The 19,099-nt window shown below is 44.7% G+C and overlaps 1 protein-coding gene across 5 annotated transcripts in view; it reads right to left on the minus strand.

The window, feature by feature from the left end:
• Nucleotides 1-1,245: 1,245 nt before the first annotated feature.
• Nucleotides 1,246-19,099, minus strand: part of LOC108549660 (protein FAM46C) — a 106,438-nt gene continuing 88,584 nt past the window's right edge. Inside the window, exons 1-2 of one of the 5 annotated variants that reach the window (XM_017903156.1) lie at nt 5,602-6,047; nt 1,246-2,589 (exon numbers count right to left, since the gene is read on the minus strand). In XM_017903156.1, the coding sequence (XP_017758645.1) occupies nt 1,261-2,589; nt 5,602-5,604 (1,332 nt within the window). In that variant the 5' untranslated portion in view covers nt 5,605-6,047 and the 3' untranslated portion in view covers nt 1,246-1,260. Of the gene's footprint in view, nt 2,590-3,343; nt 3,363-4,156; nt 5,243-5,427; nt 5,533-5,601; nt 6,048-19,099 lie in introns of those variants that run through there. The other 4 variants (XM_017903158.1, XM_017903157.1, XM_017903159.1 and 1 more) reach the window with 4 other exon arrangements.

A 19,099-nucleotide genomic window follows, 5' to 3' on the forward strand; every position in this document is an offset into this window, starting at 1 on the left:
CCCCTTCGTTTTTTCCCCCCGGCGCCGGCGTCCTTCCAACTCCTCGATATTCCTCCGCTTCGGCTCTCCTCGATTCCGAGTCTTCGTCGTCGCGTGTTCATCCACCTCGCGATCCTCGTTTCTTCCGTCTCCATTTGGAATCACTTGGCGAGCCGACGCCGCCGCGTGGCGGCGCCACCGTTTCCCGGGGACTCTGAAAAAGCCTGTGTTCTTTTACGACGCGCGCACAGTCTCTGTCTCTCTCGCGCCACCGTGCGAATCATATGCGTCCGTCTCGTTTTATCGACGCGCGCACCGACAAGAGTATAACGTAAATTCGTCGTATCCTTTCCGCGCGTGCGCAAACGGATTCCGTTTCTCTCCACCATCCCGTTCGAATTCCTTAGGCACAACACATTTTCTGTTACTCTATCTATTCGTTTCGCTTTATCTTTTTTTTTTTTTTTTTTTTTTAGTTGATCCCCTACGACCGTGTTACAGCAAGTACCATCGTGTTTTTGGTCCTCCCCCGCGACAATTGATCGTCCACCGCAGCCGGATAAACGCGTCCAGGAGAAACGCAAAGATGCACGGACGGAAACGCACAGTATTACAAATCGAATGTTCCCGCCCTTGGCTCGGGTTTCCGTTTCTCCCGGTCTCTCAGTCTTCCGTGAACCTGTTTTCACTGTCACCGATCCGCTCCAACGATAGACACCGTACCCCACGATCCGTCACCGAGTCGATCTTCCAGCGGGCCCGATCTTCCTTCGTCTCGTTCCGACCAACAGATACCTCGCGTCTACGTCACACTCCGGATAGATCGGTATTAGGTGTTGGACGCGTGTCCAAGCGTCAACTGAGGACCAAGCAGTGCTCGTTTGGCCCACAGCCGTGAACGATCGACGGTCGACGAGCGCCTTCCTCGAGATATTCGGACAAACGGGGACCATCGCGATGATCCGAATCGCGTCGATCGTAACTCGATCGAGGACGACGTTCGGTCTCGTCGTGGTCGGTAAGCAGAGTCTCGTCGATGATTCCGTCGTCGGCAAAGATCGCAGAGATGTCGCGGACGTCGGTGACCGTGCCGTTGGTGACGTTGGCGGTGTTGGTGGTGGTGTTGTTGTTGTTGTTGTTGTTGTTGTTGGTGATGATGGTGGTGGTGGTGGTGGTGTTGGTGGTGGTGTTGGTGGTGGTGTTGGTGGTGGTGTTGGTGGTGGTCGTAGCGGTGATGATGGCGGTGCTAGTGGCGACGATGGAATTGGCGTCGATGTCGCATCACGACGAGCACGCCATCCACGAGTTGCAGGTGCACGTGTAGCACGCGGTAGGTATTACAGGAGCGTAATAGTAACCGTTCGCGTAAACGTAGGTGGCTGGCGGTCCAGGCGGTGCTTGCTGATGATTCGTCAGCCGTTGCTGTTGCTCCTCGCAGAACACCTGGAAGGCAAGGTTCTCGATCAGACCGAGGATCTGTCGTCTCTCGTGGCCCATCAGGCACACGGTGGACTCTTCCACCACGGTGCGGAGCAACATCAGGTACTGGTACTTGAGGGCGTTCTTCTCGGGCCCGACGAAGTGATTCCACAGGTAGTTCTCTAACTTGGCGCGTTGCTGACTGATGTCGGGGAAGTCGATGAAGAATCTCGAGCACATGTACCGCTCGAGGGTCCTTATGTAGTCGGGCTGCGAGGGTTTGTACATCTTCACCAGGAGATTGCAGTACTTGAGCAAGCCGCCACCGCGGATCTCTTCCGGATGCCTCGTCGAGATCAGCTTCTTGTGAAGATGATACAACGCTTCTTGGAAGTCACCGTACACCGATTCGCCCACCACCGTTGGATAGAAGTTCTCGCCGATCGGCAGCTTGCTGCACTCGTAGAAGAGGAGCAGGGAGTCGAGCACGATCTGGAACGAATCCACCGAGAACTCGAATTGCCGCCTCATCGAGTCTACGAACTTCAGCTCGACGTTCCTGTGACCTCGAGAGTTCCCGAGGGAGATCAGGGACCACCGGTCACCGTCGTTGTTCACTTTCACCATCTTGCTCACGTATGCCTCTTTCAGGCTGCAGGTGGTGATACGCTTGCGGCTGACACCTTCTGGCAGCAGGTCGAACAGGGAGCCGAGCACCGCGGCCTTCACCTTGTCGTAATTTCGCCCGCTCGACAGCTCCACGGCGAAGATCAGGTCCAGGTCGTTATACGGCTGCGACTCGGTGGCCAAAACGTGAGAGGCGGCGCCACCGTTCAGCCTTATGTCCCGTACCCTCATTCCGGCGCCACCGTTGCTCGGATCAGTCTCCAATTTGCTACGAACCACGGTAACCAGATCTCTCAATCGGACCTCCAGAGTCGGGAAGTTTCCACGACCGTGGATGCACACCACCTCGTTCATCACGTCGTTCAATCGTCTGACTTGCTCGAAGCTCAGCACCGCCAGCCTCTGCTGCGGATCCGGGCACTCTGAGTTGTTGTTATTGTTGCCGTTGTTCGCGTTCTCGTTGCCTCCGTTGCCGCCATTGCTCTTGGTGCCGTTCACCTGGCACAGGGACTCCATCATAGCGACCCGACGCTGGCGTTCCTCGCCGATCTCCAGGGAGCCACACTGTAATGGAAACCAAATGGAAGATGTTATTAACCGTCTGCCATTTCCACCTTCGGTAAGTTCTATTAAAGTACGCCGTTCTCTTAAATGGATATCGTTCGACATCCTAATGAATGTACTACATGGACCAAGTGGACGGAGAAAACTAAGCCAGTTGAACATCGTAATCCACCTTACGCCGTGTATCAGTTTCGATTGAATATGGTAATTGTTCGGTTTATATAACTCGTCGCGACGTACAAGTATGGCAAAGTGAAACTGTAAAAATGCAGAGACGCGTAGCAGATTAAATAAATATTCCGAAATTATACGGGCCACCTAGATTTAATCTCGGTGTTCTCGATAATTCTTTTAACAGAATGCCACGTCTCGCTATCAAACTTTTTTCAGCGCGAAAATATCTAAAAATACGCGGAATAAAGTTCAATCGCAATCACGGCAACGATAAAGCAGGCAATAAAAAGATGCAGAACAATGTCGCTCGGAATGAAGAAGAATCATGCCAGAAAACAACGGGGTTAATCATCCGGCTGTCACAGCGACCAACTACCGTGACAATGATCTCTCTAATCCGATAGACCACGCTGCTGATTGGTGACTGTCAATGGAAATCGTAAACGGCGATAGAGCGACAAATTAATCCAATCGTGTCACGAACAGATGGTCAATTTTAACACCGATTCGTTAGAACTCGAGGAACATCTCGGGCTCTGTTTAAATCGACGAGTCCTGTCGCTTCTAAACGCGCCCTTACAGAGTATCTACGTGTCTGTGAGGTAGATGTTCACGTTCAGAAATGCCACGAGGTTATGTCCGGGTACTCTGCACGAGCTGCTCCAAGTTCTCGCCCATCCTTCGAGATCGCTCGAACTTTCGTGTTTCTGCGAGAAAATCAAATCGTTTCTTACATCCTCGAAACATTCTGTCAACGAATGTGACTCGTGCACGACGATCTTTTTTCGAAATCGCAACTCGTTCGTAACTCGAAATAATCAACTGCTTCGTTGCAAGTTTCTAATCGAGTATAATACGAGAGAAAATAAAATTCGAAAACGATCGGAATCGCGCTTTTTCGATATTTCGAAAGATCGCTTTGTATGTCAAAGGCGTGTCAAAAAATTCCTCCGCGTTCCGAGAGATTCCGAAACTCAGCTGTTTCAAAAGATTGCGGAACACTCCGACCGGTTCCTTAGTATTCCAAAATATTCTAGTATCGCAACAAATTCTCTAGCGTTTCAAAATTCCCGCGGTTTCAAAAGTCCTTTTGACATTGCGGGGATTCCTCGGTGTTTCAAAATGTTTCGAAAGTATCCCCGATGTTTTCACGTTCCGAGAGAAGCGTGCACATTAAGGAACATCGAATCTCCAAGATTAACATATTCCATAAAATAATTAAGATTCGAAAAAAATGTAGCGTTTGAAAAAATATTTAAAATATTTCTCAGAAATGCGACAAGTTCCTCAGCACTGTTATTTATCAGAAAAAATTATCATTCCCTATCAACTCTATCGAAAAATCCCAAAAGATTGGAATTATTTCGAAAGGGTAGCAAAGATTTCGCATTACCTATTCCAAAGACTCGACAAGACTCGTATCACCTCGACAGATCGGAAAAGGAATTAATAGAACACCTCGGCAAGGTTCCGCGAAGGTTCCAAAAATCGATCAGGACCTCGATCACGTATGATCCAACGGGTCTACGTCATCGGACGGTCCCCTGGCAGTCAGCTGTTGAAGGTAAACAGCGAACTCGGTTGCAGAGCGAAGGGAACTCGATTCGTGGAGCAACTGGGCCACACGGTGCAGATAGTTCGTTCCTCGATTCGTTCACGGTCGCGACACGACGTTTAATTATCGTTATTTCATTAGCAGATAGCGGGGCTTCGTCGATCACGGCCCAAGAGGCATCGTTAAGCTTATCGACGTCGAGCTCTCGCGGCTTCAATATTAATCAGACTGGCCGATAAAATCGGTCGTTAAACTGAAATTCCCGGATCGACTGGACAGTAGTCTACGTCGCTGCAGCATACGCCGCTCTCCTTTCCGTCGTCATTCTCTCACCGTGCACTTGGGAATACAGCACCTAATCACGGTAACTTCGTTAGCTAATAGCCCCACGCTCGATTACCACTCCGTTGCGTCACACTTTTCGATCCACTTCGCGACGTGCACCATTAGACAGAACAGACATCTAGCAGACAACCAGGCGAATTGTCCTTTTCGCCTGTCTTGCACCGGCTAGCAGTCAGCTCCCGGGAACATTCCAGTTGCTCCGAAAATGCAAACGCGAATTCGATAACGTTCCCTTTTCCTCTCTTTTTACACGAGCCCGAATCACTTCTCGTCGAGGATAAAGACTGATAAGGCTGGCTGTTAAGCTGTAGATACCGTTATCGCTTTCTTCCTATTAGCAGTGATAGCGGTTGCGTTGCGTCACATGTTCCGATTCGAATTGCACGAATTTCCAGTCGCTAACTGGGCAAGACTGTAGAGACACCTTCGAGGTAACTATTCTACGAATTCTTTAGCTAATTCCCCGAGCAGACGCTCGTCAGACCTGTACCTCGATCGGCACCTGAGCAGGAACTAGTCCAGCTCTATCATCAGGAGATCATCCGTGCCGGACACGTAGCCCTCGATCGCACTTTCCTCTTATTCCACTAAATATTCCGTCAGTGAGACAAACGCGTGTGACATACTTTCTACGCATCCTCGTGCATATACCTATCCCACAAACATCCTCAGTGCCCACAGAGCCAAGCGTCTGTACCGTAACACTAGGACCACGATGAACAAACGTATTACCGCGATTATATTAGCAAGCCACGGGGATTCACCTCAGCCGGCTGACCAGCTCAGGCTACTTTCACTCGGCCAGGGTGATCACTCTCCGTCTAGCCGATCGCGAAATAATCCAACCACCACCTGTGGAGCACGCGTCCGACGTTCCAGCCTTTCTCGCTTCCCTTTTCGCCTCCTCCGCCTTCCGTCGTCGACCAACTGACCCTTACCATGAAGAACAACCGCTCGGATGCCCTGGTCTGGCTGGCTCTCTATCCGCTTGCTCTAAGCACTAGTCACCTTTGATGACGTCCAATAGTCACGCGTCGAGAACCCGGTCGCGTCTCTCTCGATTGGAACTGGTCGAGTTTGAAGGATGGTCGAAACGAACTGGTCGAGTTTGAAGGATGATTGGAGCGAACTGGTCGAGTTTGAAGGATGCTTGGAACGAGCTGCGAGAGTTCAAAGGATGCTCTGGACCAACTGGTCGACTCACTGGGGTCCACGGAGGGTCCAGGTGGGCAGAGGCGAGATGGCGAATCGTCTGGCACGAAAAGTTCGCGCGCGGAACGGAGAACGGTCTCGCGGACGGTCCGCTGAGGCGAGCAGATCCGCAGCTGATGAGAGGCAACAGCGAACTGAGGCCAGCGCGGTGAAAGGCGTACGAGGAAGACTGGCGGCGGCGGCGGCAGTGGCGGCGACACCATCAACAGCAGCGGTAGCGACGTCCCGAGCGTATCAGGGGGGCAGCACAAAGCTACCACCACGCTATCGACGCCGAGCTCTGCCTCCGTAAATCTGATCATCGTGCGTTCTAGATGAATGTCTGTCCGATGTTGCCTGGATTTTCAGCGGAAGTGCCGGCGTGACGCGTGTCGTGGCTACTCGGTGAACTCGGCCGAGTGTCGCGCCATTGGCGTGCTTGGTATCGTTGTGTTTAGGCTGCTAGTACGGTTCGGTGTACTTGTTCTTTCGGAGTATTCGTGTTTGCCTGTGGCTACTGAGTATTTACCTCTAATTTCATGAATATTAATTCCCTCGTTTTTCTCTCTCGCTATTATTGAAAATATTCAATATTAAAGATGCATTCGTATCTTTATTATGTATATTTTCTGATACTCTATCTCGCGATTTTTTACTGGCTCTTATTTACGAGTACTTTATCGTGGTCTCTTGCACATCCTGCATGGCAATTTTTTGTTACGAAATTGTACGAAGGCTGACTAATTCGTTATTTTTAGTACCATCACGAGTGTCTATTTATAATACTCGCTAGGAATATGTTTATCTGTGATTAAGAGAAACGTGGTATTTAATATTTGGTTTTCCGTATCGTGTTCCTTTCCTTGTTATTTTGGATTTAACGACAATGGGTTATCAATTATTTTCGAATATGCTGTTCTAAGGTACCAGAGAACGAAATCTCGACGCGAGGCTGGGATTAAAAAGTTGAGCGATTAATCTGCGAGATCTTCCGTTGGATGATTAATCGTTTTGGATGTTATTCGAACTGTGGAGAGGTTGATAAACGACCAAACTTCTTCGAAATCGCGGAATGAAGAAAGAATTGCGTGTTACAATTATCACCTGCGTATTACGCTTCGGTAACTTCTATTCGAAATAAAACGCGCTTTGTAGCAAGCCCATTGACGTTTCTACGTTTTAATTGGCGTCCGCTCGTATTCAGATAACGATTTGCCAGTCACATTCGAGAACTATCGAGAAACGTTCGGGCGTTACATCTGATTCATCGCCGATTAAAACTTCCGCGTGACCTTCGTCCACGTTTTAATTACAAAACATTTCCACTTGACAATAAAACAAGAATATACTAGGAAATTATAGCTTCCTGGTAAAAATTCTGTCTGAAATTTAATCTATAAATTTTGGGAACTTGTACCTGTAAAATATAAATATAATATATGGAACTTCTCCATGGTCCGTGCTTCGGAATAATCGGAAATAAGTGAAACATAGATAAGATCTGTATTAATTTCTGTTAATTCCATCGAAATCACCAGAAAATTCCACTATACGGCTAAACGCAAATATACTACGCAGTTTGTACACCTATTCAAACAAAATCCTCTGCAAAATTTAACCTCTAATTTCGAAGCTTGTATCTGTAAAATTTGAATGCACCATATGGAACTTCTTCATGGTCCGTGCTTCGGAATAATCGGAAATAAGTGAAACATAGATACAATTTATATTAATTTCCGTTACTTGCATCGAAATTACCAGAAAATTCCACTATACGATAAAACGCAAATATACTACGCAGTTTGTACACCTATCCAAACAAAATCCTCTCCAAAATTTAACCTCTAAATTTCGAAGCATGTATCTGGAAAATTTGAATGTACCATGTGGAACTTCTCCATGGTCCGTGCTTCGGAATAATTGGAAATAAGTGAAATATAGATACGATTTATATTAATTTCAGTTACTACCATCGAAATTGCTAGAAAATTCCACTGTACAACCAAACACAAATATACCACGAAATTTGTACACTTTCTTAATACAAATTTTATTTAGATTTCGAAACTTGTACATAGACGAATTGAATGCACCATATAGAATTTCTCCATGGTCCGTGCTCCAGAATAGTCAGAAACAAAAGTAACATAGATAAGATCTATATATTAATTTCTATCACTTCCATGGAAATTGCTAGAAAATTCCACTATACGACTAAACGCAAATATACTACGCAGTTTGTACACCTATCCAAACAGAATCCTCTCCAAAATTTAACCTCTAAATTTCGATGCTTGTATCTGGAAAATTTAAATATATTACGTGGAATTTCTCCAAGGTCCGTGCTCTAGGATAACCACAGATAAAAGTAACATAGATACGAGCTATTCTAACCCCTGTTGCTTCCACCGAATTTACCAGAGGCAGACGTCTCTGTACAGTTACCCAGAAGATTCTAGCTGAGTCGAGAATGTTCGCTCACCTTCTCGATGCTTCCACCCCTTTCTCGAAAGTCGATACCCCTTCGCACCTTTCGCCGGTACTACGTAATTCCAAGTTCAGTCTCGTGAAACGTTTAATCGATCTCAAGGTTGGGATCGTGGCCCTTACTCCGCTCACCTTGCTCTGCTACCTCGTGGCAGAGAGGAAACCTTTTCTCGAAATAATGAAAGTTATGGTTCTTGGAAGGGCGCCTTTTTAACATGCGCTTCAAATTTAACGAAGTACTTTGTTGCAGCGTGCTTCGTTGCATTTTGCATGACTACTTGCAGTCTCCCGATAAATAGGTAATAGGTGTCTGCGCGTGTAGGTCGCTGGGAAGCACGTGGCGAATTTTAGAAGCAGTAAAAGTTGCAAAATTTTACTCTCCTCGCGAATGAATTTTCATCGTTTCTTATTTAAATTCATTTCGCTTCGATATTTCATTTCTTCCTATTTTTACTAAATAATACGAAGGGAATATTAAAAATTTGTGGAAAAGAAGAAATAACGAAATAGGATCTTGGACACGTTGATAAATAACTTTTATCTCTTCGATGACTGAAATAAGCCAAGATAGATCAATTATCAGTAATTCTAAGGAATGGAAAATTCCCTCCATGTATCTTAATTAATACTGATAAACGATAGGAAACACGATATTTAAAAATACATTTCTCAGTTCTTCTTTTAATCGCAACTCTGCGAGACTACCTATTTCGGGATCTCTGTAAAATTATCCATGGTGACATTCGAATATGTCGAATATGATTTTTCTGCTATAATTTTGATTGCTCAGGTAAAATGTGTGGAAGGCTTCTAATTTTAAACGAAATATATTTATCTTTAATTTCCGAATCTCTTTCACCAATTATTTCCCTTCAATTTTTCTTTAGTTATATTTTCCAACCAAATTCTTTCCGACCATAATTAATTTTCTCTTCCACAACCCACGTCGAACCTGGCTTTTTCGCAAAAATCACAAAGAGCAGCGGTTCTGCGTCACCGATATTTCTCAAGCGGTCCTCCATTTTCGCTATCGTTACGTTACCATTCCCATGCCATAACTCAACTTTCCCATCTAATACTCCCGGCAATCGAAACACCTATAAAACCAATCTGCCCGTATACACCGTTATAACCCAACGACCACGACGAAGACAGAGAAGAAGAGTCCCGGCAACCCTCGTCATCCCCCTCGTACCTTCCTGTTCGCGGGGAATAACAGTGACCACGGTGAAATCGACTGGAAAAACGACGTGGCTCGTTGAATCGCCCCGACGTTCGACTCTGATCAACCACTCCATGGGAATGGTCAGATGCGAGGGAAGAAAAACCGCGTAACGGACAGAGACAGCGTAAATGGAGAAGTATCGGGGACGAAGAAGATAACGAAAGTCGGGAAAAGAAGAAGCAGAGTTGATACAATACGAAAACAGAGGTTCGAAGGTGAGAAAAGCGACGATAGGTTGAAGTTGAGTGGAAGGAAATGAAAATACAACGGAGAAGAGAAGAAAACGAGGAAGAGAAGGGGGACCAGGTTCGAAGAGAAAGAAGAAAAAGAAAAGAAGCACCGAAATTGGTAAAATACGGAAAACATCGACTTGAACGAGAGAAAAGCGACGATAAATTGAAATTGAGTGTAAGGAAATGAAAATACAGCATAGAAAAGAAGAAAACGTACAAGAGAAGGTGAACCAGGTTCTAGGAGAAAGAAGAAAAATGTGGTTGAAAGAAAAGAAGCACTAGAATTGCTAAAATACGAAAAACAGCGACTTGAACGAGAGAAAAGCGACGATAAATTGAAATTGAGTGGAAGGAAATGAAAATACAGCATAGAAAAGAAGAAAACGCGGAAGAGAAGGGGAATCAGGTTCTAGGAGAAAGAAGAAAAATGTGGTTGAAAGAAAAGAAGTACTGAAAATGATAAAATATGGAAACTCACAACATGAAAGAGAGGAAAGCAACAGGAGGGTGAATTTCTATACGAAGGAAGGAAAACGTGGAAAGCAGAGCGGCAGAGGAGGACAGAAGAAAACGAGGAAGAGGATAAGATTCGAGGACAAAGAGGACAAATGCGACAAAGGAAGTTGGAAGAAGAAACGGGGCAGAGTCGGTGGAATACAAGGAACAGCGCGTTCGCCGAGAGAAAAGCGCCAAGGGGGTGAAGTTAAACGCGGAAAAGGAGGAAAAAGAAGAGAAGAGGCGAGCTAAAGTGATAAGCAGTAAAAAAAGAAGCCGGAGAAGAGGGCGAAACGCAAGGACAAAGGCAACAAATGAAATCTGAAGGAGACGCGGAGCGGAGTCGCTGGGAACCGGAAAATGGCGTCTCGGGCGAGAGAGAAAAGCGACAGGGGAGCGTCTGTGTGCGCGAGAAAAGAAGTAAAAGGAAATTGTAAAAGAGGAAACTGCGAAGAGAAAACACGGGAAACGGCGAAGCACATAAAGTTCGGCTAACAAGAGGGAAAACAAAGGACGCTGGTACGCGAAGGACATGGCAAATAAAGTAAACGTAGAACGAAGTGTGGAAAGAATAGGAAACAACGAGGGCAATTCGCGAAGAGCAAAACAAAGCAAGATGAACGAACAAGGGGAACAAAAGCGTGGAACAGGGGCGTGGAACTCGCGTAGAGAATGGGCGAGCCGAGGAAAAAGAATGGCGCGAGAGCACGCAGGGCACGTAGAAGGAAAAATGAGAAAAAATTCGAGAGAAGTGGGAGAAAAATAAGAGAAGGGTAGGGAAAAACGGATAAGACACGTAGAAGATGGCTAAGAGATGCGTTGCCCTAGATCCTTTCCTCTTCTCACCCTGACGCCTTCAATGACGTCACGGCGAGGAACGCGTGGGTGTCACTGAATGAACACGCCGACCCAAGCGTAACGTTATATTCTCCGTCGTATGGCTCACCTACATCCACGGGATATATCCGCAGACTATGTCCACGGGCCACATCCACGGACTACATCCATGGATCAAATGAGCGGGATACATCCACGGACAAGCGAGTGCTCGAGTCTGCGTTCGTTCGGAGCGAGATGCTGTACCTTCCAGACGCCCACGTCGCCGTGGTGCCGAGGAAACAGAGGTTGGACCAATCGAGGGCTAGTCCACGAGTATTATCGATCTCGACGATACTGCCAGTCGTGAACCTACGTCAAACCGAGGCTCTGTATTTTTACGCCAGCGAATCAACGATGATGAACGACGCCGAAATACGGCAGCCTTCCGACGTGTTCTCCGCAGGGGTGGCTCCTCGCAGCGCCACCTTGGCGGTGGGTCCACTTGTTGGACATGATTTGGCCGACCACGTGAGTGGACACGCGCTGTTTCCGCGATTAAGCAAGAGAAATGATCGCCCTTCCGTTAACCCTCCCCCATTGGTCTTTCGTCCTGACGCGCCTTTACCGATTTTCTTTGGCAACGTGTTTGAGAAAATTAATAAGAGCAAGTTTCGGTGTAAAATCGTTACACGAGGATATATTTATACGTGTACTTTGCGAGTTGTTCTGACCCGTTTCCGTGGTACTGCAGCTGCTGAAGGTTAAAGGTTCAGCTTAGGAGATTATGGTCGGGCGCGCTGGGATCGGGTAAATGAAGGGATTTGGATTTACGTTGGGTGTATTAGGCGCGTTTATTGGCGTCGAAAGCGTGGAATATTTAGGCGCGAGTTCCATGGTTAGGATAATGGGGCTTATATTGCGGCATATATTGGCTCGCAAATCCCCGTAGTCTTCCGAGAAATAGGTCCTCACGAGACTTTATCGCGTTGCCAATTGTGTTCCCAAGGATAGAAAGGAGAACGTATAATCCGTCAGATCTCAGAAATCTTAGAGGACAATTCTCTGTGTCTAGCTTACTGGGTGCTATCAACCCTGATTAAAATTAAAACAACTATAATCCGTCAGATAACAGAAATCTTGAAAGACAATTCTCTGTGTCTAGCTTACTGGGTGCTATCAACCCTGATTAAAATTAAAACAACTATAATCCGTCAGATAACAGAAATTTTAGAAGACAATTCTCTGTGTCTAGCTTACTGGGTGCTATCAACCCTGATTAAAATTAAAACAACTATAATCCGTCAGATAACAGAAATTTAGAAGACAATTCTCTGTGTCTGGCTTACTGGGTGCTATCAACCCTGATTAAAATTAAAACAACTATAATCCGTCAGATAACAGAAATTTAGAGGACAATTCTCTGTGTCTAGCTTACTGGGTCCTATCAGCCCCGGTTACAATTAAAACAGCTATAATTCGTCAGATCTCAGAAATTTTACAAGGCAATTCTCTGTCTAGCTTACTGATTCCTATTAACCCTGTTTAACCCTTTGTGGACGAGTGCCGCATACATGCGTTTGGCGGAAACCATCAGTTTGGCCGAGGAACTCATATATGTATTTAGCGAAAGCAATTGGTAGGACCGAGGGACAACTGTGTCCCACGTAAACGCGTTGCTATGGCCCAGAATGTTATGGTCCCAAATTAAGCGATGGACTGTTTTATGCCCTTATTGCTAGCATCGCTATGAACAAAAATCGCATTTAAGTAGAAACGAGCTCCGTCCACAAAGGATTGACCCATTTGCATCATGACTCTACTTAAGGTACCATGTTCAGGCATCGACGATATTCAACCGACGACCGGCCCGTATCACCGCGTGCCTATCAGCACTTACTCATAATGGCAGTTAAAAAGATTTTCGCAACGAAAGTAAAACTTGTTAAGAATACAATGAACCGATGTAGGTGAGCTGCTCACAAAAGGGATCAAACGTGATCTGTGTCATATGAAAAATATTCAGCAAATAGTAATGGAAAAAAATAGAAAAATTAAAACACTAACACCAATTCTATCCTACTGTCTACGTTACTATCACCTGATTTGGTATCACCTTGATCAGCCACTGATCCTTTCAACACCCAATTGAAACTTCTCTCCGGTACCTATCCCTCACAGAACCTCGTCACGGTATCTCCTAACCTCACCAAGCACCCAACCCAGGTTCCACGACATTAGGGACCCGACCATCTATCATCCCGTTTCGAGCAAAGATCACACTTCTGTAAACCTGTCGATTTCCTTCCCAAGACCAGAAACGTGCTCGGATAAATATAACCTCGTCATCATCTAGATGCAAATAGCGCAGACTCTATTCTGCGCTTCTTTCACCCCGTGCCCCGAACAGGCGGCACATTCCTTCTGACTTGGACTACCCCGATGCTCGATTTCATTCAACCTATCCAACGTCCCTCGAAATCGTGCACGCTTTTCACCAGGGAACGAAACAGGGGTACAGTTTCGAGCTTGCGACAAGAATAGAAGGAGCTCTGCTCGACGATACACGGACGAGCGTCAAACGCTTTTGGTTTACGTCAACACGCGTCACTTCGGCTTGACAATTAAGCCGACGTTGGAGCGATATTATATCGCACGTTCCAACGAACCGAGTCTATTAACTCTTGGCAGTTGTGTAACGTCGCGGGTGCGTTGGAACCGAAATTCCCCGGCGACATTGCGGCGAAGGTCTTTAACGTTTCATTAAAACGTGATTCCAAGCGAAACACGGAGCTGAATTTTAGCGCTGGATGGTACAGTCCGGTTCAAGAGCAGGTCATCGTGTTACTTCTGAGGTTTCTTTTCGTGGGGATTACGTCACGTCCCTCCATCCCTCAGGGGATTCTTGGAACTTCGGACAAATGATCTATACAGGCTAGAGTGATTAGCTGGAGCTAAAAAAATCTCTTTCTTTCCTTCGAATTTCAGTGTCGAACCGCGTAATTAATTTTTGGCATAGGTGAAATAAATTTTTAATTTTCGTCGAGCGTGATTTTAATTTTAATTCGAGTTAAGCGAAGTAATTATAATAATGAAAGAAATTGTTGAAATTTTATTTCGTTAGATGGAGAAGTGGTGTCACGTGAGAGTTTTGAAAAGAATTCGAGAGATATGACGTGGAACAGTTGTTTTTAGTTAATGGTTACGGTCTAGGACGATGATAGATACGAGACTTTTGAACGATAGTGTACATAACAGGTTACGTATGCTGCTTCAATGGAATTTCTGATTACGTGGAGATACAGAGAAGATTGAAACGTGTTTGACTCGTGTTCGTAGTTATGGTTGATATTGAATATAATAAAACTGAAACGAAGGCTTGTTCACTAAATTCGAGCGAGTTTTTGGCTGTAAATTAATCACTTCCGGTTTTCATCGATTTTGAATTACAGTGTATAATTGGTACTTAAAGATATTAGTAAAAAAGATAATTAATCAGAATACAGTTGATTAGCCTAACTTTTTCGCACGAAAATATAAGTCCCCTTTTTGGTCAAATTGTAGACTAAAATCCAGGATTAATACACGAAGTTGCTTTAACATTAAACCTAGTATGACCTAAACCTTCATTTAAATTTGCGATTAAATATTTTGCATTCAATCATTTTTATAATTTGATTTAGTGACTCTTCTTTATAATAAGCATCTCTCATTTCGCTTATTTCTTTTTTTTCCCTTTTTCTAGAATTTATTTATGTATATCCGGCTTCATCAATCATAATCAATCATTTGACCGACAGACTAAGATTTGTAAGGTGTGCCTCAAATATCACTAAGTCCCTAGACTTTTTTCAAATTTCGCGTTCGAAAACGTATAAATTTCTTTTGGAAAATGTTTACAGGAGAGACCCTACAAACGACTTGTATAAATAACTAAGAGCATAATATCGGGTGTCTCAAAATTCACGTAAGGAGACCAATTTTGATACAAGACACAGATTTTTAATTAAAAGAAAATGATAAGAATTATAAAAAATTATAAATATTACTTAATAACGAAGACGTGTTGTTCACTCGTATAGTACTCAATTTTTAAAAACCCAGAACTGTCAGCTGTCACGCTGTCTTTTCTTCTTCGTGACACCTTAAAAAACGGCGCGAAATTCAAATCCTGCGCGAATTTATCAACATCCACAACAACGACAATCTCAAAATTCGCTAATTATGTCTTTTCCCCAACTGCTTTGTCGAAAGCTTCGATACCGCACGCTTTGACTCGCGCCGATGGTGGGAGCGTTAACAGGCGGACACGGCGTGGCGAGTCGTCGCTGATCGAGTAATCGCAGTCGGAGAGATTAGGTCGCGAAACGTTTCCAGGAACGAAATTACGCGAGCTATCCGCCTAGCGAGCTCCCCTCCGTCCCCGTGTTCGAAGTTTACGCGGACGGCGAATTGATTTCAGTGAAATCCCGGCAGAGGCGAGCAGGCACGCGGAAAAAGCGAGAGAGGCCTCGTCGCGCATCCGGAAACGCGATGGCGATCGGGCAGGTGGCCCTGGGCCGGCCAAGGGTCGAGGAAACTCCGCTGCGCGGCGCTGCGGTCGCGAGGGGATGCACCGCGGCCATTGGTGCCAGCAGGCTTGCCAGCAGGCTGCCACCGGGCCTGCAGCCAGGTCTGCCACTGGCTACGCGAAATTCCGATCTTTCGCTTTCCTGCCGCGTCTGCGTTTCCCCGGCCCCGAGCGTCCCGTTTAATTAAAGCCCCTTAACCTCTTAGCCACGGTACGCCCGCTATAGCGTGGCTTTCCTGGCTGCCATGTTTTGCAATCATACGCTACTATAGTGTCTATCGTCTAAGTTACGTTTTTAACGTGAACGACCCTGTAATGTCTCAAGTTAAACTTGATTGAGGCGAAGGATACTATAAGTATCCCTCGGTGAAGTTATGTTCTTGACGTGAACGACCCTGTAATGTCTTTAGACGAAGTTATTTTGTCCAGGTGAAGGATACTATAGTGTCTCTTGACGAAGTTATCTTGTCAATATGAAGGATGCTATAGCGTCTCTCGGCGAAGTTACGTGTTTGACGTGAACGACCCTGTGATGTCTCAAGGCGAAGCCATTTTGCCGAGGTGAAGGATGGATACTATAGCCTCTCTCGTTGAAGTTGACATGTCAAAGTCAAGGATACTAAGTGTCTCTCGTCGAAGTTATTTTGTTGAATAGGACGTGACTGTAGCGACTTCTGTTGAAGTCTCTCTCAATGATTCACTATTACAGTATCTTGAGTCGAAGTTATCCTTTTCATGTGGCTGATACATCGTGTCTCTTGTCGAAGTTACGTAGTTGAATAGTACATTACTCCATTGACTCCTGTAGAAGTTTTCTCTTTGAATGATGCGTTACTATACTGTCTTTTGACGATGTGAGCTTCTTGAACGATTCGTCACTATAGTGGCTTTCGTCGAAATTATATTTGCCAGTGGTTTGTCACTATAGTGACTTTCCTTGAGGTCACCTTTTTAAACGAATCGTCATTATACTGTCTTTCGACGTGATTTTTATGAATGGTTCGACACTATAGTGGTTTTCCTATTTACCATATTTGGCAATGCTTTGTCACTATAGTGACTTTCATTGAGGTCACCTTTTTAAACCAGTCATCACTATACTGTCTTTCGACATAAGATTCGTGAATGGTTCGACACTATAGTAGTTTTCCTGTTTACCATATTTGCCAATGGTTTGTCACTATAATGGTTTTCCTGTTTACCATATTTGCCAATAGTTTATCACTATAGTGGTTTTCCTATTTACCATATTTGGCAATGGTTTGTCACTATAGTGACTTTCGTTGAGGTCACCTTTTTAAACGAGTCGTCACTATACTGTCTTTCGACGTGAGATTCGTGAATGTTTCGATACTATAGTGGTTTTCCTGTTTACCTAGTATTTAAAACCTCATTTCAATCGATCAATGACATCGTTGTTAATTCTATTCCTATTCCACGTTAAAATTACCGAACAATTTCGTTAGTTATTCCAAGATACGTATTTTCACGGAGTAAATTCAGGCGATTTTATGGGCGACGAGAGGAAAAATGGCTGCGTCGAGCAGAGATTGCAGCAAGGCGGATTGTAGTAAAACGGTAAAAGTGAATTCGCGTGGAACTCGGCGACAAACTCGGAAAAATACTGTTCATTGAATTGCAAATTACGACAGACTTCACGGGGCATTATCTGCACTTGATAAAATTCAATTACGTGCTCGTTTGTTTACCGTCGTTCACGAATACGTTAGTCTGCGAGCTGCTTTTACTTTCTCCAACTCGAATTTCCCTATTACCGCGATTTTAAATCTCGCGCGAAACCTCGTCCTGCTCGCGACTGTCTTAATCCGTGATCTTAAACGATTTAATCTTGTTTCCAATTTGATCTGTCTCTCAATTCTCTTCGTATCGTTATTCCATTATTTGTTACGCGATGTACGCACTTCCCTGATTTCTGACTATATATAATACAAATTCACGTCATATTCGTATCGTTTATTTCGACGTTTCACAGTTAACACTTTAATCCGCATTTTCTCCCGAAGGGAAGAAATGAACGAGTCAGATAGCTGCTAATTTAAATCGTAATTGCAAGCAGCTCACTCTACATCCCATGATTTTAATTGCCTATCCCACGTGCTATAAATTAGCCTGTTTTGATAAATGATCTAATTATTTTAACGAACCTTCTTAATAAGAGTTAGCAAGTGTGAAACAATATTTCACAAAAATTGAAAAATGAATCTAGCTCGCGATTCTAGGACATCCTCCTACCACCGAGTAAACTACATTAGCCTCCGCACCGATTGTTCCACACCGATATACGTAACGTCGAATAAATATTACCTCATGGAGCTACTTTAACCCTTTGAACTCGACGACTTTTTCGTTGCCGAAAAATAGTAATTCGAAGACTTTCTGTCCTAAAGTCGACGATATTTTAAAAATAGTAAGTAAGAAATCATATGCAAATTAAGACGTAGAATTATTTTTACTTCGACGTTCCACGCATCGCTAATTGGGTAATTTTAAATTTGATATATTAATTAACATCGGTCTTTAGAATCGGATTAAATGGGGACTGAGAGTTCCATTTTCTCCTCGAGTTCAAAGCACCAAGTCCGAAACAAACTATGACAAAGCGATGCAATTCAATGAGACTCATGATCGAATCTCGCAGGAATTATGGGGAAAACGAAAGTGCATTTTCGCGTGCGATTCATATCTGTAGATCCACTGATCCATGGATCCACACGGTCGATACTCATCTTCGAAACGTTTTGTTCTCCCAACAAATCGCATGGATGGCTCGTTAGTATCGAGGTCCTGGTATTCTGTGAGTAACGAATACTTGCCACGCTACGGTACGCCATGGCGTGGCGTGCGGTTTTTAATTGGCGAAGAGAACGCTCAGCGTCGCGATTATCGACCGTGTTAATGCTCTATTTTACAAATTAACCTCGTTAATATTTATTCGGGCGCCTCATCGTTTGTCGAGGTCAGACGACCCAACGAGTTCGTCGAGATGTTTGGAGCAGATCAGAGAATGAGAGGGCTGAGTGATCGATTGGATTTATGGGGGTTTCTGAGGTAGACCAGGGGATATATTAGATCGTTTATTATGCAATTAGATCATCGAATGAGTATATGGAGATGTTTGGAGTAGACTAAAGAACAGGAAGGTTAGACTAACGAATGGGAGTATGCAGATGTTTGAAGTAGGCCAGAGAAAACAAGAAGACTAGATGGTAAAATGAGTGTGTTGAGATCTTAAGAATAGACCAAGGAACAGGAAGACTGGGCAAGCAGATCAGTGAATATGTGTCAAGATATTTGGAGTAGATCAGAAAACAGGAAGGATAGACGACTGATTGGGAATATGATGTTTGAAGTAGGTCAGAGAAAACAGGAAGACTAGATGGTAGAATGAGTATACAGAG

This window comes from Eufriesea mexicana, unplaced genomic scaffold (genome assembly GCF_001483705.2).
Source record: "Eufriesea mexicana isolate 0111107269 unplaced genomic scaffold, ASM148370v2 scaffold2153, whole genome shotgun sequence".
Lineage (NCBI taxonomy): Eukaryota > Metazoa > Arthropoda > Insecta > Hymenoptera > Apidae > Eufriesea > Eufriesea mexicana.